This window comes from Mastacembelus armatus, chromosome 13 (assembly GCF_900324485.2).
Source record: "Mastacembelus armatus chromosome 13, fMasArm1.2, whole genome shotgun sequence".
NCBI classification, from domain to species: domain Eukaryota; kingdom Metazoa; phylum Chordata; class Actinopteri; order Synbranchiformes; family Mastacembelidae; genus Mastacembelus; species Mastacembelus armatus.
The window spans coordinates 10,950,793-10,974,164 of record NC_046645.1 but is presented as its reverse complement, the minus strand read 5'-3'; the positions used below and the strand labels follow the sequence as shown (position 1 = coordinate 10,974,164).

General features: G+C 38.9%; 1 protein-coding gene and 1 long non-coding RNA gene across 4 annotated transcripts in view; one reads left to right on the top strand and one right to left on the bottom strand.

The window, feature by feature from the left end:
• Window positions 1-23,372, bottom strand: part of stx1a (syntaxin 1A (brain)) — a 49,330-nt gene that overhangs the window by 3,360 nt on the left and 22,598 nt on the right. For all 3 annotated transcript variants that reach the window (XM_026298582.1, XM_026298581.1, XM_033325536.1), the window contains exons 4-8: window positions 12,169-12,243; window positions 8,058-8,131; window positions 7,667-7,775; window positions 1,630-1,703; window positions 1,411-1,545 (exon numbers count right to left, since the gene is read on the bottom strand). In XM_026298582.1, the coding sequence (XP_026154367.1) occupies window positions 1,411-1,545; window positions 1,630-1,703; window positions 7,667-7,775; window positions 8,058-8,131; window positions 12,169-12,243 (467 nt within the window). The remainder of the gene's footprint in view (window positions 1-1,410; window positions 1,546-1,629; window positions 1,704-7,666; window positions 7,776-8,057; window positions 8,132-12,168; window positions 12,244-23,372) is intronic.
• On the top strand, window positions 1,419-8,165 carry LOC113125240 (uncharacterized). The gene is made up of 3 exons (XR_003295131.1): window positions 1,419-2,966; window positions 4,555-5,965; window positions 8,079-8,165. It is a non-coding gene; the product is annotated as an uncharacterized LOC113125240 (long non-coding RNA).

The following is a 23,372-nucleotide window of genomic DNA, read 5'->3' as shown; positions in this document are numbered from 1 at the left end:
CGTCTTTAACCACTTCAAGAATAAGTGTTTAAGTGTTTTACTTAGAGGACTAGTCTGATGAATATTTAACATAAACATCACCTAGATAACCTAGTTTCATATTAAACAAAAAAGCAGACTCAACCCTTTTGCATTTACAGTGAATCAATGCACAGAGGTCTTCATGCATGTACAACGAATTAAGTGTATAAATTAGAAAATTAGAAATCACAGGTAAGTTACCTTGCTGTGTTAGAAGGGGAGCGCTGCGTCTGTTTTCTAGAGCTCTGTAAAGCTCTCTCATTGGTGTGTTGTGAAAAAGAATAAAAAAGAGAGAAAAAAAACAACAGAGAAAGTTCAAGAGAAAAGAGTAAAGCTGAGAAAGACCAAAAAACAAAATGATTCCAGCCTAATCTTAAATTAGTTCAATTAAATATGTATGTGTATATTGAATTATCGGACATTTAAACAATTCTCACTCCCATCCTAAAATTATTCAGCAAAGCCAGCTATTGCATTGAGCTGTCATGTCAGTTACATGCACCAATTTACTTTTTATGTTTGTCATTCGATATATTATGTATTTGTTCTTGAGCACAGATTTTCCTTTTACTGAGAGAAACAGTTATTCTCTTGTGGGGGTTCAACCCACACGATCATAGTTAAATTCTTAAGAAACTGTATATTATTGGTATAAGTATGTTCACGGCTTACTAGAGGAGGAGACTTCTCAACATGACTATGTAAAATCCCTATAACAACTATTTTCAGCACAAGGAAACAACAAACCTACAGAAATTCTACACAATTCTGTACTTAAAAGATACTTTGTTGTTTAAGGTTCTGACAAAACAGCAACACTGTTCAGCTGCCAACTCCGAAGTCCCGAATGTCATATTTTCCTTGCAGAGCGTGAATGCAGCATGATAGTCTAAAAATGGTCTAATGGCAGAAATCCCAAATACAGATATTCACCAAATCCCAATCAACTGATCCTTCAGCCAAAAGTTAGCTGTCCTCAAAATTATCTCTAAATTTACTGAGATAGTTTGTAAACAGACAACCAGATGGAGCTGAAAACATAAGCTTCTTCCAATTCTCTTGGCATAGATAGGCCTATATTTATACTAATACACGCTACAACTCGTAAATTAAAAGATTGCCAGTTTCTGTCTGTCTGGAGTTATTTTCATGACAGGGAGAGGCAGCAGCAACTACAGCAGGATAGCTTGCTTAGCTGGTTAATGATTTTATTGTTGTGTATTTTTAACACCCTTTTATATTGTCAACCCTGGCAGATGGATGTCCAACTTATAAATGTATTTAGCGATTGCAGGTTGTTTGTCGTTTTTTCTTTCTTTCTTTTTTTTTTTTTTTTTTTCAGAGCTGTACTGCTACTGAGAGAGAGAGAGAGACGATCAACGTTTTCACCTGGCTCTCCACCAGCATGGCCATGTCCATGAACATATCATGCAGCTCCCTGATACTGTTTTCCAGCTTGATAATCTCATTGTGCCGTGTCTCGATCTCATTCATAGCTTGCTGGGTAATGTTGTCCATGATGATCTAAGATGGTATAAAAGAACCAGTTAGAGATGAATAGAATTTGATTAAAAACATGCTTTGTGTTGCATTTATTCAATCACTTACCCCTGACGTAAAGATAGCAGGGTTGTCACTCTCCAGCATGCTCTCCAGCTCCTCATTAGTTGTGTTTCTCCCAGCTTAAAGTACAAACACACACTCATGAAGGTCTATAAAAGAAAAGTGCCCCCCTGGTAGGTATTAAGAGATTTACAGTGTGGTACCATGAATTAAGAGGTGTAGGTACAATGCTATTGAATTAATAAAGTTCTCCAACCTACAGTGGATAAAGACTGTATTAAGAAACACTAATAAAAATCCATCCAGGGACTAATTGCCAGCAGCACTCCTCCTTCATGTCCCCCTGAGGATTAATTAAAACATAGCTGTGTGCCGCTTTTCCACATGATCATTTTCTTTCTATTTGCCTCTTTTGTCTACAGTGCACTTTAAGCTCTTCATTCTCACATCTCTGTGCACAGCCATGGATGCAATAGAAAATGATTTGCACCATAATTGAGGCTGATCATCTATTGTGCCAAAATGATTAGTGCAAATATCACACCTGACTACAAGTTAGGCAGCATCTTACTTTTCCTCTCTGCTGACCTGAATATTACAGTGCCAAGTGTTCAGCTTATTTCAACCACAGGTAGAAATTGGGCCCAAACAACTTTAAAACTCATGGAAACACTGCCTGATCACACTTACAGGTCCTGAAAAGGCTTGCTTGACAGTTCAGATATTGTATTGTATCTTAGACCCACCTCTTTTATTTTGGCCAGTCCGGCATCATAAAATCTTCCAGTTCAAATAAAGTCTTCCAGATCCAGCTGCCTGTCAGATTATATGAAGATGATTCGGTGCCTAAAATAACCGACTTACTTTTCTCCTGAGGCTACGTTTATGAACATTTATTATTTTTCTGCTTTTTCCTCCTCCATAGATCTAGTTTTTAGCTGGATTTTGGCAAGTTTTAAAACTCTGACATTTTTTAAAAAGTACTCAATGCATTACCTTTTTCATGCTGTGCATGATTCTGATTAAAAACATATATGTATACTCTGCATGTTTTGTATTCTGTTGTAAAGAGTTCCTATCTGTCGCTCCAGTTTTTAAAACCAACATGTTTGATAGTATCAGAACACCTTACATCCGTCTGCATATCATTTGTAGTGGTTAAGATTTCTGATACAGGTCTCATGCTTCCAGATAATCTCTGCCTGTTTGACAGCAAATCTTCCTGCTTCTTCCCGCTGATGCCTGTGCTCCTCATCAATTTTTATTCTCCCCCGACAGAGATCCTAGATTCTCTTACACCTACATCAGTGTCCTTGTGATTGTGCGCTGAATTTGCCTGCAGAGCTGCTTCTCTGGAGCTCCATTTCTGTCCAACTGACAACGTAAGTCACACTCTGTCAGCACTATCTCCGATCTTTCCTTTGCATTTTTAAATCCTCTGTGTGGCTACATACAGTACCAGCTATTTCTTCCCCATGATGACAGACTGCGTCCCCAAGAACAGTTACCTGGTATGCAGTTACCTCTGCTCTCACCTCTTATGGCTACGTTTTTATTGGTAATACAAATGTTAACCATGCATACGTGTGGTAAATATTTAACAAGAATATATGGTAATAATATGACAATAACAAACAAAGACTTGAATCTTTAGGGTCTTGTAAACAGCATGGAGGAGATATAAAATAACACAACACTGTTTATCTGAAAACACATTTAGAAACTATATTTCCTTGTTTTGAAGTTTGACAGAAATATTGCTTATATGTGGACATATAATAAACACCACATTATGGCGGTGGTGAAGTAAATACTGAGATCTTGCACGACAATGCAATGAAAGTAAAAGTCCTGCAAAAGTGCAAAAGTAATGGAAATACACAGCTAGGTTTGCCAGATTATCTCTTTACTTTTTCTCTCCAGCAGCGGTGGCTGGAGATTTTGGAGGCAAATAGAAAACCATCTATTCATGACCTAATCAGTGTGTGTATGTGTTTTGATGCGTCATTCAGCCTAGTGGTCAATATGGGGCGTATCAGTGGCAAAGCAGGTGGCTTGGTTTAAATCAGAGACAATGACAGCCTTTATGAATACAATACTGATGAAGTTGCTCTCAATCATTTACCACAGCATGAACATATGCACGTATATATCATGTTTAATTCAAACTTCATTACTGTATCCATATGAAAACAATGAATAGCATTTAGTTGTGGCTGCTATTTCATTATGTTGCAGTCTGTAAGAATCTACTCATGCTCAGCAATGACATTTTGCAGTTTGACAAGTGAGAGGATGATGACAGCACACAATGAGGAGTGAGAGACCATATTCACCACATCACCACAATCAAGTCCTCATTCTCCCAGCCACTGATAATAGTCTCCTACATTACAGAGGGTCAGAGTTAGAGTTGAAGGACAGAGGGGGGGTGGGGGTGACAATGAGTCATGGATAATTGTGAAGAAAAAAAGAAATGAAGGCACTCTGGTGCTACCCTACCCTATTTATCTCACTTCCTACACATACACATACACACATGAATGCACACACACTCCTCGCTGGCTTTTTTAAAGCCCTGACAGGCTCAGAGGGAGGCTCTTATTTGTTACCATGGAGACCCAAACCCCAAGAAGCCTAATATGAAGCCAAGAAGTCTCACTTCACCCGTTGTGTTTATGGGCTATTAAATCATTCATGCTATGTAGCTACCAGTAACAGTATTATGTCATTTTCCCTTGTTATGTAACACAAATAAGAGATCCCCAAGGAAGAGAGTGAAAAGGCAAAGGACACAAATGTTCATGCACGCAGAGCGAAAGAGACGAGTCATTTTCAAGCTCCTGTTCGTTGCAATTTCACCTGCTCAGGAATGAGAAATGCCCTGTACAGCTGTCCGCACACGGGTCAATGTGTTTGCATTAGGAGAACAATGTGTCGGTGTATATCGCTACCTTTTCCCTGGCACAGTGAGCGTGTCTCTGCCAGCCAAAGGACTGATAATGAAATGACGAAGAGGCCCTGTGACACTGTGGCCAACATCCCCTCCATCCCTCTGGGCTTGCCTGCCCGTTTATGGAAGCAAATGTGTGATATTCTGCATTCTCATTTAAATTATCATGCTGTTCCTCATTTATTAAAAGCCAAAAAGTGAAAGCAACATGCGGTTTCACGTGCGGACTATTTCTTTCAGAGCAATTGACCAGAGACGTATCTCCTGGTTGCCATGAAATAAACTCACATGACATTTTTATTGTTAAAAAATGAGGATTGAACAAACCAGGTACAATGTGTTAATCAGCCAGCTTTCAGAGCTGACTGACTGATAATATTCCATAACAGTGAGTGTGCTGAATGTTGCTGAGTGCTGCTGAACATTTTTAATTTTCTCATCTCAGTCTGGGGAGAAAGTGTATTCCCAGTCAAGAACACTTTATACTGTAGTTATTATTTAAAGATCTGAGATGAAATGAACGTTTGAACACAGCACCCTGAAGTGGCGATAGTATGTTGTTTTTTTTTATAGATCTCTGCAGCTCATTACAGAAACATTTTTTCAAAGAAATTACTATTTATTAATGAGATAAGTGATCCAAACTATTAAATAATAGGGTGTATTCTGCAGAAATACAGGGCTGTTGTCGTATTTCAAAAGATGTGACAGAACCATCAGTATTATCTTGGTAATTGTTTCTGAGTTCTTTATGTTTGCTGCTAGGAAGTAGTGAAACTCCTTAATTCACACAGAACAAAATCCAAAAGAATATACTGTATGTTGAAAGGCAGTTTTGTCGGGGTTGACACAAATCTATTTTGGACTCGGGGGCACTGTTGGCCATGCCATGCTGTTGTCTCGACAATGACATATTTACAGTATGTCACAGTGTTTTGCTGCTTTCTTTTATCTCTGTGTCCAGCAGGTTTGAGCAGAGTCCAACAGGAAAGGGGACAAGCAGCAGAGGAAACATCAATACTCAATCTGACAGAGCAGACTGGGTTTCCCCTCTGTGTGTGGCACACTCCTATTGATTCACACAAAGTCAAATGGTTGGGAAAAAAACAGAAATCCAGCTTTTTTACCATATAAACCTAAAGCAGTTAAAATGACTTATATCCAAATATAGAGCACATGTAATCTGAAGGGAAATGCTATACTAGAAACTGCCGGTGTCTGGAGACTTGTTTTTGTTTCTAAATCAAAAACTGCATTTCTTTTGGTGCTTCAATTTTCCATCTCCTCTGTGCTTTTTTGTTTTATCTCCATACTCTCTCTGTGTGTCTAATCCCTTCCTTGACAACAGGCAATATCAGCTAAGGCCTCCTGTGACTCTAACAGCTGACAAATCAAATCCAAATGGATCTGCATGAGCTCAAGGAAAAAGTGAGTAAGGCATGTTTAACTCCATGAGGAGGGTTTGGTTTAGTCTTTTATATAATCCAGGAAAGAACTGTGTGTTGTCACTGCTGCTCCTTTGAGTGTGGTTATACTGGGTGGGGCTCACACATGCCGACCTGGCTGCATGTGTCCACTCTAAACTGACAGATGGCCAGAAGAAATGACGTCGAAGCCAGGTGCCCCGCAACACAACTGCCCCTGCTCTCCTCTGCTATTGCCTCTACATGAGTCATAGTGTTCTTCTCTGTGTGCATGCGTGCGTATGCGTGTATAAGGTGACTCTATCATGATGACTGTTAGGGGCAGCTGGCACAGTGCAGTCTGCCAGGATGGTGTGGTGCAGGAGCCCATGGCTTGCAGCTAATATCTGTCAAATCATATTTACACATACAGTGTAACACGAGTGAGAGGAGTTCGGAGCTAAGATGCAGCAACCTGGCGTGTGCATGCATATGGGTGTGGGTGTTGGTGATGTATGTGTTTTGGAAAGTGGTTTCAGTGTGAGAGCACTTGTTGTGGTACACTACAGTGGACAAATTCAAAATAAAATATGGATGAGACATGTTTGGTGGTTTTGTTTTGGGTGGGATGGTATTGGTTGGAGCTACTCCAGGTTTCATGTTATATTGTTACTAATGTACATTATATTGTATTATATGTTCTTCTAGGGAGCAAGAAAGCTGAAGCTGAAGCACATGAACAATCAACAGGCTGCAGCTGAAGTAATTTACTCACAACCCAAGTTAATACCTTAGCTTTGTTGTTAATAATATATAACAGACAATGGTGAAAGCAGATGAATGTGGAAGAACATACTGTATTTAATATATCCATGTGAGTATTACGTTTGAATTTAACCGAATGTCAATGCAACAGACTGCTGAAGGATGACCACCCATTATGGATACATGAACTGTTATGCAAAGTAATAAACAGTTCACCAAACCAAAGTATTACTGTAAATCAAGAGGATGTGGAAAATAATTAGGATATTTGCAGGTGGTTGTGATAAAGAGTTCCCTCCTGCCAGAATTCACACAGCTTTTGCTGTGAATTCTGAAAAGAAATACTGAAAAGTCCTGCTCCTGTAACCATGACCCTCTTTCACTGATTGAATTTTGAGAAAAACAAATCAATCAAGGCAATGCTGCAGAGGTTTGTGTATCGATAATTCAGTCAGAGACTGGTCTCACATGAGTATACAATAAATTGTACATTATGTAGATGTAAAGCAGCAGTGGCACATCTTCACTTCACATCTCACACTGTGATAAAAACCTGTAGACATAGGAATTCTCTTCTGAAAGTGGATAATGCTGATGTGCTCTGCAGATGTAAAATGGTGAATTTTTTCAAAGTGGAGGAGACTGTGGCCACATATTATATAGTATTTTTAGTTTAATTAAGATCAAACTAACACCTGACTAACAATGGTGGGAGGAGGAAGCTAAAGATGGCAATGCTTAGGTCAAAGGTAAAAGGCACGAAGGGTAATATGACATTTTTGTCATTATTGTTTTGACAGAGATCATAAATGGCCATGTGTGATCCTTGCATGAAAGCTATGCAGTAGGTCAACCATACATGAGCAGGAACTACAGCAATTACTGTAGCGTGCGTTTCTACACATCGGGTCCATAGTGATGGTGAGGATTACATGCCATTGAGCCTCCCAGGTCTACTTACTGATCTCCAGCTGTCTCTGAATACGTCCTTTGCAGCGCTCCCTGTAGTCTGACTGGGTGGTGTTGTATTCTGACATCACCTCGACAAACTTGCGGGACAGTGTGGAGTGCTGATATGGTGAGGAACAACAAAACATTTCAGTGATACAGAAGTGATACAGCTCCAGGAGCAGCCTTACGCTTTGGAAAACATTTTTGTTTTTCTTTGTGAAGTTTAATTGACAGTGGCTTCCAAAATTGCAGTAGGATCGATGCCCATTGGCACACATATCTAACACTTCCTGATTCTTTTAATACTAACTGCAAAACCAGTAATTAGAATAATACATACTGTTTACAGTTAGTATGTAATATGCAACTGGGACGCAGATGTTGACTCTCTTGAACTGTACCTGTGTTTTCCGTATTCTCAGATCGGCTGATGACCTGTTCTGCCCTTCTTCTTGCTCAATGGTTTGCTGGATACCTGGACATACACACAAAAGTACATACTGCATGTTCAATCCCCCGTTGAGTGCTCCTCTTGAAAATTCCCACCAAGAAAAACCCAAGATAAAGTGGGCCATTAGAAACAGAAGGATTGATATTCAGGAGAATGCCCCAAGAGAGAAATCCAGCTGTTTGCTTTTGAGATTCCTTATCATGTGTTTGTCAAAGGAAAGACTGAACTGATGGCTGAATGAGAGAAAACACAAAAGGTCACCAAAATCACTGTCAGTTAATCATCTGGAAACCACGATTTTCTTGCATTGGACACACAGACACAGACTGTCTGATCATATCATTATAAAACATCTATTTCTTGGTAAGACCTACAATAAATGTATTGTCGCATACCATCCTAAGACTAAAATCAGCTTCTAAGTTGCTGGCAGTTCTAACTGTAGGACTCTTTCACTTCTGGTAATGTACTTTAAGTTTTTTAAAGTCTTTAAAGACTAAAAGTAGATCCTCAGTCTCAGAGGAGGTAGAGGACTCCTCTCTCACTCACTAAGACCTGCTCCTCTTCATGGGGAGAGTGAATTAATAACAATGGTTCACCAGCAAGTCAAAATCAAAATCAAATAAAAGAAAAGATATTGGTTTGGAAAACTGTATGGTGTGAACTGACAAAATACAGTTCACAGCACTGATGACCTTAGAATATCTAATTATTTATCAAAGCAAAATGCACTCATCCAGCCCCGGTTTGTCTGACACTATATTGTGTATTGATGAATAGGTTATTTCACATTGAGACATTTGTCAGTCACTGTTAAGTGAGTAGGCTTTTATTCATGCAACATCCATTGTAACATCCATCCCTTCTCCTCTCCTAGGCATTCTCTCAGTTTTTGTTGCTGTCTGCAGCTTTGTGAAAAGCGATCTCCTATAGGAACATTTAGCAGCACTTAGAAGAACTTCTAAAAATAATATCGGATTCACTGTCACCCTGAGTCTTTAAAAACTTACATTTTTGTAAGAAGGAGTTATAATATTACAGTATAATAATACCAGATATGTTAGAACTACAGTACATCTCTGCATGACAGAAATATTAACAGATCACACCTCAAATATGTCAGTAGGGTGGAAAAAGAATAATTGGAAATATTAGAGAGGACTGACTATCAAGAAATGTATTAAAGCTGAAATTATGAGTACGACTGCTCTTTTCTTTCTTCTTTAAAAGATTTCTGCCTGTAAAGGGCCTTTGTGACTCCTTATCCACAATGACACCTCTGGAAGTCATGAAGACGAGCTTCAGCCGAGCACAAAAACATAAATGAAAAAGACCGTCAACCAAAAAAGACCATGTGAAGTAGCGAATTACACAGAGACGTAAGAGTCTGCTCTAATTTAAACTAGGATGACATGGCTGGTACCAGCTTCTGTACATTCAGGGACATTTTGTGAGGTGTTTACACCTGCAGCTGCTTTTACTGTATGTGCTCTACACTCCCCTGTTTATGCAAACAGCATCAGCTGACAGGATAAACAGGTTCTGTTGCTGTACAACACAAAATTACAGCTGATAAGGCATGTAGGCCAAGCAATTTCTAGCTCAAGAATATAGTAATTAGTGATACAGTACATACAATGCATCTCCAGCATCTAGAGAAATACAATAAAAACATCAGTTTATTTCTCCACCCTGTCCGATCCACCTCCTGCAACATATTCCTTTAACAATAGCAACTGTATATCGTTGTACCAAACCTTGTCTCGCACACACAGAGAGATTAAATTTAGATTATTCCAGAAAAATGTCAGTAGTTTTAATTTACTTTACTATTGTGTGATATCTTAATTCTGTAATCAAATCATTTTGAGAAAATGTGGATGGGATTTGGGGCATTAATATGATTCTAAAGCCTTTCCAGGGGTGATAAATCCACTCTTTAAGCCTTAATCTGTGTCTTTGCGATGTTCTCATGACAAAACCCACCGAGCATATGGATTAATCCACTGTGGTGAATATTGTCTTATGTCTGCAAGCTAAAGAATGCTTGAGCACATGTGACATATAGGTGTATTTAAGAAACACACACACACACACACACACACACACACACACACACACACAGACGATGGGTGAGATTTGTTCTTAGGTGCTATGTTATTTTGGAGAACTGGCTCCATTCAGAAAGGTTTCTGGTGGTTAAAAACACTTCTGGCTTCAAATTATGATGCCTTAAAATCAATGATTTTGGAGTTGTTTTTAACTCTTAATTGACATTTTGTGACTAAAATGCTGCACCAAAATGGAACAGAACAACTAGCCTTATGTAGCAATTTGGGGATGTCGATCATGCTAATGATAACATGTCTGAAGAGAAGGCTTAGTCACGAACAGGTGGCTTTCATGAAGTTAAGCAAGCAGTGTACAGATTTGTGCAGTTGCTCAATCTGACTTGAGTCACAACAGTGTTTTTGCATAAGGCCCGATTTTCTTAATGTTACTTTTAAAAAACTCTCTTTTATGTACAAGCGTTTCTCTGAGCTTTTCAATAGCTGCTAAAAATATATTAATTAAGATACTGCTACATTTACCATGATCACCACCTGCCCCACCCACCATCTTCTCTTTCTGAAGAAACTCTCTTTTAAAATCCATCAGATTGATTAAGAATTTCAAATAAAATAGAAAACGGTACATGATGTTTCTCTCCTCTTGAGGAGCTATCCCACGGTGCAGTATGACAAAGGTGAGGTCACTTATTGAGCAACCAAACACACACACACACACACACACACACACACACACACACACACACACACACACCCACACACACACACACACACACAGAGGTATCCTGTGGCAACAACTGATGGGAACTAGAGTGACACATTTAGAGGTGTGCGATGCAGAGCCTGTTCTGCTTGATAGCACTTGTGTGAAGCATGCATGTCACTGCACATGTATGTGCACGCAACATGTGTGTAAATGTGGATGTGTGGCACACAGGATAAAGGGACAGGGGCTGTTATCTTCTAGATCTCTGCACTGACGTTGTGTTCTGCTTTCATTAAAGATTCTGTATACAGATTTTGTCGCTGACCCCTATTTTTTGACACCTGTGCCCTGCAGAAAAGAATCGGGGAGTATTTATCCAGCAGACAATTATATATGTGGAGGACAGAGAAGTTCAGTGGCAAATGATTTCAGGAAGACCACATATATACTGTAAATATAAATCTGCATTTATTCCATGTAGGTATGGAAAAAAGGCTAAACAATGCAAAACCTACACAAATAGATAAAAATGTTGAGGTATGACAGAGAAATCAGACACACAGGGATAAATAAGAACCCAGGGCCATCTTAATACATATTGAGGGCACGATCCAGGATCAGCTGCACATTCATTATGCCTGCACACAGTAATGTACTACAACAGTAGTCAGTTTCACAAGTGTGAATAAAACTCTAGTCTATGCAGTGGAGTGAGACAATAATCCCTCTGCCCACAAAATCCATGAGCGTAAGTTGTCTGTTAGCTGCCAAATATTATACAACTGCCTGTCTCTTTATGTCTCACTTGTTACCCTTTCTGGTCTGCTGAGGAAGCACCAGGGCTGTCACATCACATAAAAGACAAACAGCTGCACACATTGGTTATGCATATGGTAATACAGATTTTATGGTGCAATTAAGATCAGCTTCTGTTTTTTAGTTGATTAAACATACAGGCTAAAAAAATATTGCCTTACAGTGAAGAATTCTTGGCAGAATTTCTGAGATTTCAAATTGTCATCTTCAAATTGCTGTATTTTTATCTGATCAGGGACCCAAATACTTTGTTTAGGCCACTGTGATTAAAACCACAACAACGAAAGGATCCAAATCTTCACATTTGAAAAGCTGGAAACTTCAGATATTTAGCATTTTTGCTTAAAAATTGGTATCAAGCTCTTTAACTCTAACTTTGACAGACATTTGTCAGTGTCTGAACTTTTAGACGTATTTCAACTTGAAAAAAAAAAAAAGTCCTAATTTGTACGGTAAAGAAGTGTACTCACTCTTTAATTTGGAGCGGACTTTGTTGGCCAGTTTCTTGATATCCGCCATAAGATCCTCCAGCTCAGCTTTTGTTTCTAAGGAGAGAAGAGGAGAGATTTGTGAGTTTGTGTGAAACCACACAAGCACACACTTGTATACACTAACTCACCCACTCACACAAATCTTTGTGCCAGCCACTTTCACAGAGACAGAATCAATACTGACATGCAAGAAACAACTCTAAGTGTCACTCCCAACAGGGACAAACAATTCATCTGCTTCAGTCCACAGCAGCGCAACCCGTCCCTCCTTTATACTTTACTTTCTGCAGCATCCTTCCCTTCTCTTTGAGGCCCACTGTCCTCTTTCCATCCTGGCCTACATCCTCCAACATACACACTGTGCAGTCTATGGAGACATCAAGTTGTAAAAACCATGTGGGTGGATAGGTGCATGTGGGTGTGGACAATAATATTTTTGTGACCAGGGTGAAATCATGATGGATTTCAGGACAATCTAGGATACAATAAGGAGAATGAGACCTTACCAGGACATATAAAACACAGAAGTTTTTACATGGAAATGTATTAAGGAGTGGGTATGCTTCAAACAGGTCTGAGGGTAGAAGTGTTTCTGCTGTTTCTTACACACAACAACATAATTGTTCAAAGAAATATACCAGTAAATTTGAATAGTAAAGCTCCAAAAATAATTGATTGTTCACTGACAAAGCATGTAGCTGCAGCTATTCTGACAGATATTCAAGCATTTTTTTTTTAATCATTTTTCAAGTCAACATGCCAAACACTTGCCATTTGTTGCACAATCTTCATTGTCGTGCTACAGAATAGTAATGAAATGTATCTACAAAATATACTGTTTTTTTATGTTCAACCATAAATGCTAAATTCTTGTAAACACATGTCATGTGGTCCTTCGCTATGTTTTTTTTTCTGCATATAAGACAAACACATTATTCTCTGGCCTAGACTGGACAAGACAGTTTTCCTCATCAGAGCAATCTTCAAAAGGCAGCAGCATTGAATGATGGCTGGAGCGATCATCACAGCCTGCTGTCACGCTGAAGAAGAAGAAGAAGAAGACCTTTTCCTTTTAATCTTCTCCCTCCTGTCACTCATTACAGCTACAGCCGAAACAACTGTTTCATAATAATATTTTACAGACACTTCAAGTACATAGGGTTGAATACTCTGAAATATGCATAATCTCATGTTGTAGGTTGGGTTATTAATTAAATTCACTGAATATAGCTTCACACATCAATGCAAGATGATTTACTGATGATTTAATGACTTAAAGACAAATATGAGTAGTCTGTTTAAGGTGGGATCAATTTAGAACAGAGACAATAAAGTGAAGCAAAATTATATTGGTAATTTAGACACATGTCAACAGTTCTCTTGACTAATCTGTAATGAACTTTTTTCTTTTGTAATTGCAAAGAAAATTGGAACAGAGGATAACAGATTATCATGACTCGCACTGTCCTCCCATTACAAACCATCTTCGTCTTTGCTCACAATTTCAAAATACAGACAAAGTATGTGGGGCGAGCCACATGCTACGGCGCTTCATTTGTTGTCACCTTCCATTAAACTAGCAACCAATATATGTGAATATACTAAGAATATTGCAAATATTATGATTACTTTACAGTAGTAAAGTAGTATTCAGTGTTTATGTACTAGTTATATGTAAATGCTAAATGTGAGGATTAATAGGATTATTTAATTTTCACCCAAAGAAGAGATTAAAAAAAAAAAATCAGAAGCTGACCACAGAGAAGACGAGGAGGGAAAAAGAGAAAATAGAATTACTTTCACACAAAAATCTCTCACACACTCTCTCCCTGGAGCATTAATTGCCATTTTTATCACATTGCAAAGAAGTGAGGAAGGAACTTATCATCTTAATGTCACAAGAGAAGCAGATCTCCATATGCGAACAAACCTCAGGAAGTCGGCCGACATAGGACATAGCCCTTAAAGTTAATCAAATTTAGACAAAGTGCCTGCAGAGCTTCTTCTTTTAACGACTTTGTATCTGCATGTTACCTGCATCTTTAAAACTGCATAGATCACAAAGAGGAATAACAAACAGGGGGGAACTGAAACCTATATAGAACGTCTGCATCCAATTTCAGACAGAGACTCAATGGAAAATTTGATTAGACAGTATGAGGAAGACTTCAATCGCTACTAGATGTTCAATTATTAAAACATAATATTTGCATATGTTTTGCGATAAGACAGAAGCTTAAAAATCAGAATCATATCATCTGTCATTCTGTAAAGCCGCACAGTAAATTGCAATATGAATGCTATTCATATTGTTTATCACACTTTGAGGGTTAAAAATGATCATGACAGCTCACATGACTGGCGCCCTGAGCTGAAAACTCATAAACAAAAACAAAGAATAAAAAGTAGTGGGTCCAACATGTTGATAAGACCTCTTTTTTTTTTCACACTGAATAATAGATGATACTGTATATGAATTGTAATAAGGAGCTTATACACATACAGTGCATACACAAGTTGGATAAATCCTCTAACCAGCTTGTTTGGTAACATAAAACACAGGCTCAGTGGAGATAGTGAACATATTACACACTGATCAGCAAAGCATTGCTAGCTTGTAATCTGCTTAACAGATGTATTTCCATATCAGCGAACATCAGCCTGTGGTACACAAAGCAGTGGACGCAAAATTCAGGCAGATGTTATATAATTCTATTCCCAGCTGCAAAAGACAGGTTTGTTGACTGTACAAAGAGCACAGGCAGAGAGAGGAAAGCAATGACAGAGGTCCCTTCCTAAGCCACTAGGTTGCCCAAGCAGGTGCTGTTGATGTTTTTTAAAGTGGCCCTATGGAGGTTTAGACCACTAGTAGTCTTTTGCACAAGTGTTTTTTTTTTTTAAGTGGGTCCATGCATATACATGAATTCGCTCTAATGCATTTCTGCCAAAGGTTCCATGTGGACAGTTGGTGCAGATAATGTGCAGGTAAACACTCCAGGATACAAGCACTCAAACATGGATGCTAACAATGAACAATGTAAAATATTAAACAGAAACCAGCTTTTTAAATATTTCATAAGGAATAAAATGCATTCGACATGTTTGTCAGGTAGGGATATGCAGCGATATACACTTTTTACAGGTAATCTATCTGAACCATTATCAAATGTATACATAATTTATATATCATCATAGAGAAACCAGTCCAATCAGAGCAAGCATTTAAAACATGGGAAGATCAAACTGTGGAGAAAGAACTAAATATACCAATTTCCACAGGTAATTGTAAAACAAACACATTACCATATCCTTGGGATGAAAGCAACTGTAAAAAAAAAAAGTAATCGGTAAACTGATTACTTCCAAGTACAATAGGGAAACCTTTTTATTTATTCTGTGCAGTGGATTTATTTCTGGATAATTTCCTAATGCTACAGTATTCTGTACATGTATCTGTTTGTCCACAACTTCAGAAAGTCAATTAAGTGTAAGGTTATGGAAAACTATTCCCCTTTCTTATTTCTGTGTAACCATAGCAACCTCTGGTAACCTATTTTCATGAGGTCAGCTGCACCACTACCACAGAGATGATAATATAAAAACTGGGTTTAGTTCGGGACATGCATGTTGTGTGTGTGTGTATCTGTGTGTTCGGCATGTGTGTTAAGGAGTTAGATTAAATTTCCCCCTCCTGGTTGCCAAAAAGAAGAGGCCAACCTGCTCGATCAAGTATCCATTCAGCCTCATTATTGGCTGTCTGAAAAGAGGAAGCGCACAGACACTGATGAATACATAGAGGGAGAAGTGAGCGGGAAGCAAATTAGAGGGCAAAACTGAGGAGTCAATTGAGCTGTGGCTTCACACTCCATCCCAGCCGCTCTCAAATGGAATCTGCAGGTCACGCTTGTTGCCATCATTAAGATTGTGTTGCTATGGAAATGTGTGCAGTCGGTCCTCTCGGTGGCTTCAGATAGTTTCAAAGAGAGGAGGAAAAAGCCGGAGAGCCAGAGAGACGCTACAAGGCAGGGAGAAATGGAGGAAATGTGGAAGCTATATGAGAGGCAGAAGGATGAAAGGCACAGACGGAAAAGAAAATTAAAAATGTTACTCCAGGATTTTCATGTGAATGTAATAAAGGTATTTTTCAGGATACTGTTAATATTTGCATTTTGCCCTTACTTGCTTATTAGAAGACAGAATCTGTGGCCAAAAACCACAAGTACAGTAGAAAAGCCTGTAAATAATTAGAGGGGGCTGTTGTTTATTTAGGTGTTATTTTTCTGGACAAAATGAAACCAGAATTGGTGAAACTACACATAGAACCAAAGCAGACCATATAGCCCCAAGATCATTCAACGCTTTCCAATTTCAGGCAAAGACAGGCCAAGTAAGAAGCTGATGGGAGATGGTTACATGGTGATATTTGGTGGGGAAGCCTGGGCTGCCAAAGGGTATGTGTGGCAATCAGGATTCAGCCGGCAGAACTAACCCTCCTTCAACACCCCACACATGAATCAAATCAAATCTTTGTGAAATCAAGAGCACAAATAGGCGATTCCTTTTTGTGGAAGGAGCAGAGACGTTGCTGTTATCAGCAGAAACCCAGGCTCAGCACGCGTAAGAGTAACTGGATGTCACTCTTCCGCTGGAATCGCAGTGTCCAATGAATGAACCAGTGATTGTGGAGCATGAATGAAGCAGCAGATGAGGCAGATCAGAAAATGAAAGTGTAATCATTTGACCGGTCACACGTATTACACATTTATTGCACATAAGATAAACACATTTGGTACTAAACTAAAATTTCCAGTGTTTTTAATAACTGAAAAACTTTCCATACTTAACTAAATATATTACAAACGTCCATCCGTCCATTCTTTATGCCATTTAGTCCAATTCTGGGTTGTCTGCTTAGTTCATCTCTACTTGAATTTGTTTGCAGCATTGTATCAGAGAGCTTTTTCACACACACACACACACACACACACACACACACACACACACACACACACTAGATGTAATTTTACTTGCAGTACACTACCAGCCTTCATGTCTACTGTTCAGGATGGTACTGTACTGTACCTTGATCCCTCATCAGAAATGTGAGGATGAAAGCATACGAGCAGGATTTAATAAACATCATCTAAACTGGTGGGTAAGTTCTTTACAACTTTCAGCTTCAGTTCGGCTCAATAGCAGAAACATTTATTCATTTATGTACGACCACCATCAAGGTTCTTCTTGACTGTGACAATCAGCAGTCTGCTCTTCACACTGATAAAACAGGTTCTACTATTATAGTGACACGTGAGTGTGTGCCAATCTGATGTTGGGTACCATGATACTGACAAGACACCAAGTCTGTTCTTTCCACCGCTCCAACTTGCAGCCAGTTGCTGACATTCCAGTGCTCTAACTTGTCGTTATTTATCTTTTTGTGTTTGCTCTGCCTATTGATCGTCTAGAGTCCAGGTTTCTGATGTTTCAGACTGATGGAATCTGAACTCGTCCCACAAACATCACTGACATTTGCCTTATCGCATCAATACAGTGTGAACTCAGGTAATTACAAACTGACAGTGCATATAAACTACTAAACTATCCCAGAGAGAAAAGGCTTCAGATAATACCACACATGCTCAGATCATTTCCAAAAGCAATATCAGCCTTAAAGGTGGAGTGTGCTGATTTCACACTTCAAAGTCTGTTTAGAGGTGTTGAGGAGGACTATGGCAAATGTGGAAAAAGTAGTATGAAGCCTTTGTAACTCCAGAGGAAGCTGTTTGAAAGCTGATAAATGCTCTTTAGAAAACCCGAGGCATGTGTTGGTCAGAGCCATAGGAGCACAAGTTTTGAAATAAAAAAAAAATCTGGGGGTGTGGGGTCTGCTTAAGGCCAGCATAGATGAGAGTATGATGCACCCTGATAAACAACTGAACTGTGGTTGGTTGAGTTACATATTGGATAATGTAGGTACAGGACAAGGTTCTGCCGTGGAAGAACAACATGTAGAATAAACATGACAATATCGCTTGTTCCGACAAATTGATTTCGATTATTTATTTAAACTGATCATTGCAAATCTGACAGCGATATTAATGGAACAGTAATCTATTAAACAACACATACTTAAACTGAAGGTTATTCTAAACTTCATTATGCCTATCCTAAAACTCCACATTCTAATTAAAATATTCTGAGTGGATAGCTCTGCAGTCATGCTGCGATGTGAGAAGAATATTTTTAACTTTAGCATTTCATTTAGATTAATATTTATCATTATCATACTGTTCCTGCAGTAAGTTAAACACACTATATATATATATATATATATCTTTTTTTTCCCAGAGTAGACGTGGGTGTTGTATCTGATTAAGTGATTAAGCTGAAGATAAACCATTCCTGCTCTCTAACAAGCTGCTTTTCTCATGCAACATTTTTCCAAGACACCAGAATAGGGTTACAGGGTGTTAACATGGCAGTCATTATGAAGCCTCCCAACACTTGACATTTCAGACTATATCAGACTAGTAACACTGCAAATGTCCTGCTGACTGCGGGACCAGGAGCCAAGAGGACAGAAGCCAGTTAAACCCATTTATCCCTGACTTTTTTTTTTTTGACTAGCTCTGACCCTCACTGTGTGCATGGATGCATCTGTGTGTATTTAGCTTCGAACAAGCATGTCCACATCACAATTTATTCTGTCTTCAATGGCTGTGGCACTGCACCATCCCAGACATTATGAGGAAGATGTAAGGGAAAGGGAAACAGAGAGAGATAAAAGACAGAGTCACAAAGAAAAAAAAAAGACTGCTGAGGAAGAACAAAGAGAATACAGAAAGCTGGGGGAACTTACACAACACTTTCAAATTTTGGTTTGAGGGTGGAGGAGCTTTGGCAAACAGCACTCCGAGGGTGGAAGCACACTCAGCCAAAAAGTGACACAAATAGTAACACTCAGAGGCTGCAATTAAAACAAGCATCTCCAGAGCTGTGAGTTGAGGATTTTTAAGAGTCAGAGGAAAGATGCTCTTTAGAAAGTGGAGGCTGAGATGTCGGGGGCGGGGGCACTAAGTGGATGCAAAAACAGATTTGTTGTTAAATAAACTGTCACATATAAGAATCAAAAGAGCAAGTTCTCTGCATCTAATTAACTAAATGTCTAAGTATATTTTGTAGCGGCTTGGTGATAGCTCGGCAAAATGAAAACTTTTGAACTTTTGTACTTTATATGGGAGTAATTGTGAGGTTTAATGAACAACTGAAATTCAAAGTTAATATTTCCTCTGCCTCTGTCATGAACTGGTGATCTATCCAGGGCGTACCCACCTTTTCACCCAGTGTCGGCTGGGACTAGGTCCAGCCCCGCCATCCTGGAAGGATGAGCGATAGAAAAATGGGTTGATATTTCCACCGTTTTTGTGATTTGGTTTGAATGAAAACAAAGTCACAAAAGACATGATCCGCTGATCCTTTAAACAAATCCGAAAATGAAGTGATGCACAATCAAAAATAGTGTGACAGATTGAGTTATGTTGTTTATATTTATTTGTGGACTAATTTTCTGGCAGACAGCAGCATTGTCTGACATTACAATTGATCTAAAAATCCTGCAACCAGAAGCTCTGGGAGAAAGCACAAATCTAAGGTCCCGCCAGTGGTTCTCTGTTAGTTTTCCATTGATTTCCACATCGTCTAAGTACAGCACACTGTATCACACCAGGCCAGGCTGTGTGTCTCAAATGGCTTTAATGTAATGTACAAACCAGAAAGGCACATTAAGTGCACTGGGATCAGTGTTTATGGTCCTAGTACACAGTCACTCCTCAGCCCAGATGCATTGGTTATGCAAACTGGATACTCAAAAAATGTGCTCTATGCATAATTGTGATTTTGACACTTGGTGTATATATACAGATACATCATCTTGGTTAATGTTAATGATTTAAATGTATTTGTGACACTAGAGATCCATCCATCCATCTATTATCTATACCCGCTTAGTCCCATTTAGAGTCACGGGGATCTGCTGCACCCTGACACTAGAGATATAGGTAGATACTAATTTTTTAAGAAGTTGGTCGAACTACTTATCTGATTACCTTTAAGCCTGTAAAATAGTATTGTGTGGTGTAGTTTTTCTAATGTTTTAACACCCTCCAAAGAACAGTGTTATTTTTAGATACATTGAACTGATGAGCATGTTTATTCAAGTGTTATATACCCAGTGAACCTGGGTTTACAAGACACCAGTCAAATTACATAGAGAGGCAAAAACCAGAATGAAAATATACAAACACATAATACTAATCTGTATCTGCCAAACATAATATTCACAGTAGAATATAACCTCATCCATATCACAGCGATGACACTCTCTGTCCTCTTGGACTGACTGGGAGTGATAGGTATCTAGCTTGCAAGTAAAGAGAGGGGAAATGATAGATTTAACGAAACATGCTGCACCTAGAGTAGCTATCAGACTACAGAGAGTTGTAAATTCACTGTAAACCATCTTTATCTGTGGAAGCTACTATCTGATACAAGGCATCAGTCACTGTGAGAGCGAACAGAGGGAGTAGAGGTGCTGACAGCAAAAAAAAACAAACACAAGAAAGTGTCATAAAAACAAATTTTGTAATGCTGATCAAACAAGCATTCCTGACGGTTTTAATACCTCCACTTCTCTCAAGGCAGCGTTTCATTTATACCAACCTCACACTCTCCTGAGAGTAGCTGAGCATAAAGACCACAGATGCTCCTGCTGAAGAAGCAACCTTCACTAATTATCAACCTTATATTATAACATATTAAAAACGATCATCAAGCAAAACAGTTTGACAAGTCCAACAAACAATGCTACAAAACAAAACATATATTTTAATGGAAAATTCAAATTCAATAATATTTCAAAATATAAAATCCATCTGAGTCTTCCCTTCCTGCATTAGAAGAATGTGTCCGTGAGGAAACACAGGTTCAATACCCATTATGATCTGATGGCTATTAGCTAATCTATCACCATTATTGAACCTTGCATGCCACTGTTGAGCACAGCCCACTAAGACAGATAGAGCTTTAACATCAACCAAGCAACAACAAGCACACAAACATGTATAGTGCAATTCCTTTGTGAGCATTCGCTATGCTTTATTTAGGGGGGGGTGGGTAAACTGTGATGCGAGAACATGTGTAATGCAGGGGCGAGGGTAATATTACACAGAGGATCTGTGCGTGTGTGTGTGTGTGTGTGTGTGTGTGTGTGTGTGTGTGTGACAGTATGAGTGTGTAGGCTGGAATTAACCCTGTGAAAATCACGAGGAAAATGCCTCAGTCATCGGACACAATAGGAGGAGAAAGAGTGTGGAGGCTGGGGTCGTGAAGCTGGACGGGTGGGTGGTGGCTGGGGAGTCGTGATGTGATTATGAAACTGAAGCAAAAGGTTTGCCACCTGAAAATGTTACGCTCAGTTGTGAAAGACCTTTACTGAAAAGGAAAAGAAAATGTGTATGTGATTCCCCACAGCTCTTCCATTATGCTGTTTATCAGTAGACTGGAGAGAAAAATGAAGCTGTGATCACCCTCACTCAATATTTGACTCAGCATCTATTTCAGATGATATCAGTGTTAGCAGATTAAAAAAAAAATGGAGCGGATTATTTGGATGAGGAAAATGTTAGAGAAAAGGAGGAGGAAGGTAATTCTCATTGTGAAGGAGATGAAGTTTGGTTTGGTAGGAGAAACTTGCTGTGAAGTTACAGCAGAAGCAGAAGAGACTCCTCGCACCACAGGGGAGAAAACAAAGACCAGCAAAGCCTTTGTAATGCTGAAGCTGACTTAATAAACTAAAACAGAATATGAGGAAGAAGAAATGTCTTTTTGTGAAAGAAAAAAATAATTAATTAAAGACCAGAATTTCCAGGCAGTCTCCAGACAGAGACTACACACATGTGCAAACCCTATATTTTTCAGATGAGACTAACATTGTGTTCTATTCTAATCCAGAAAATGAATTGTTCTTAATGTCTATCAAACCAAAGATTTAGTATTTGTTCAGCATACAAAGACCAGTGTTAGCTTTTTTTCACTTTTATTTCCTTTATTTAATTTGAGCTTGAAGCTGATCATCATTAGCTTTGCTGTTATTTGCTTATAAAAAACTAAAAAATGAAATTCATAGTAAGGACTATCTGAATATGTTTAGCAAATTGCATGGCAATCCATCAGGTTAAAATTATTCAGTCTGATCCAAAGCGTTGGCCTGACCAACCAACCAACACTGTCATGCTGCTAAAGCTGCTGTACAAACACTTCTTGTGCCCTGCCCCAAGTATTTAAGAAAAGCCACTGTGTCTTTTTAATGTCACCCATGTGCTTTAAGTTGCCCAAACATAGCCATAAACACATGAATCATGTGTTAGTGACCAGGAGCGTATATTGTCAAGGAAAGTAATTAGAACTGCTCATAGTGAGCTGTTCCAAACATGTTTAATATTTAATATAATTACATCAATACTACACATTTTTTTGAATTTTCTTTTCACACTTTAGACGAACCAATTCACTGTGTACTGTTTTCCAAGCACAGAGTGTCAGTCAGTGTAAATGAGGTCAATATGAATTCGATTCATGGTAGAAAGACATGGCTATAAAATGTTGCTCAAAAGACAAAGCAGCTTCCTGTATTAGCACATTCACATTAGTCACAGTCTGTGGCCACAATGCAACAGGCAGACAGCGAAGACCATACTGACCTCCACGTGATGAACGAGCCTGACATTCACATCAGGTGCCGACAGATGTGTGTTTATCAGGGAAAACACACACATACACATGGAACATTTATTTCAATCAAAAGGAAACAATCAGTGGAAGAAATCGCATCGTAAATGCAGCACATTGCTAGAGAGCTGCTCCGCTCTGTGTGTAGTCTGCACACCCCGACTAGTTCAAGTGCTCATCTGATGCCTGCTGCTTGCAAGCGGATCAATGCTTTTTCATGTAGGTGGGATGAAGGGAATCGGGGAGAGGAAGAAGGACTGCAGGGTCTTACTGGTATGAGTAACATCAACCCTGTGAGAGCAGGGGTCTAGTTCAATGTCCAGATATACATGAGAGGAAGAAGTGTGAGAAAACAGAACAGAAGTGGGGGGAGTAAGAAGAGAAGAGGTGAGATGGAT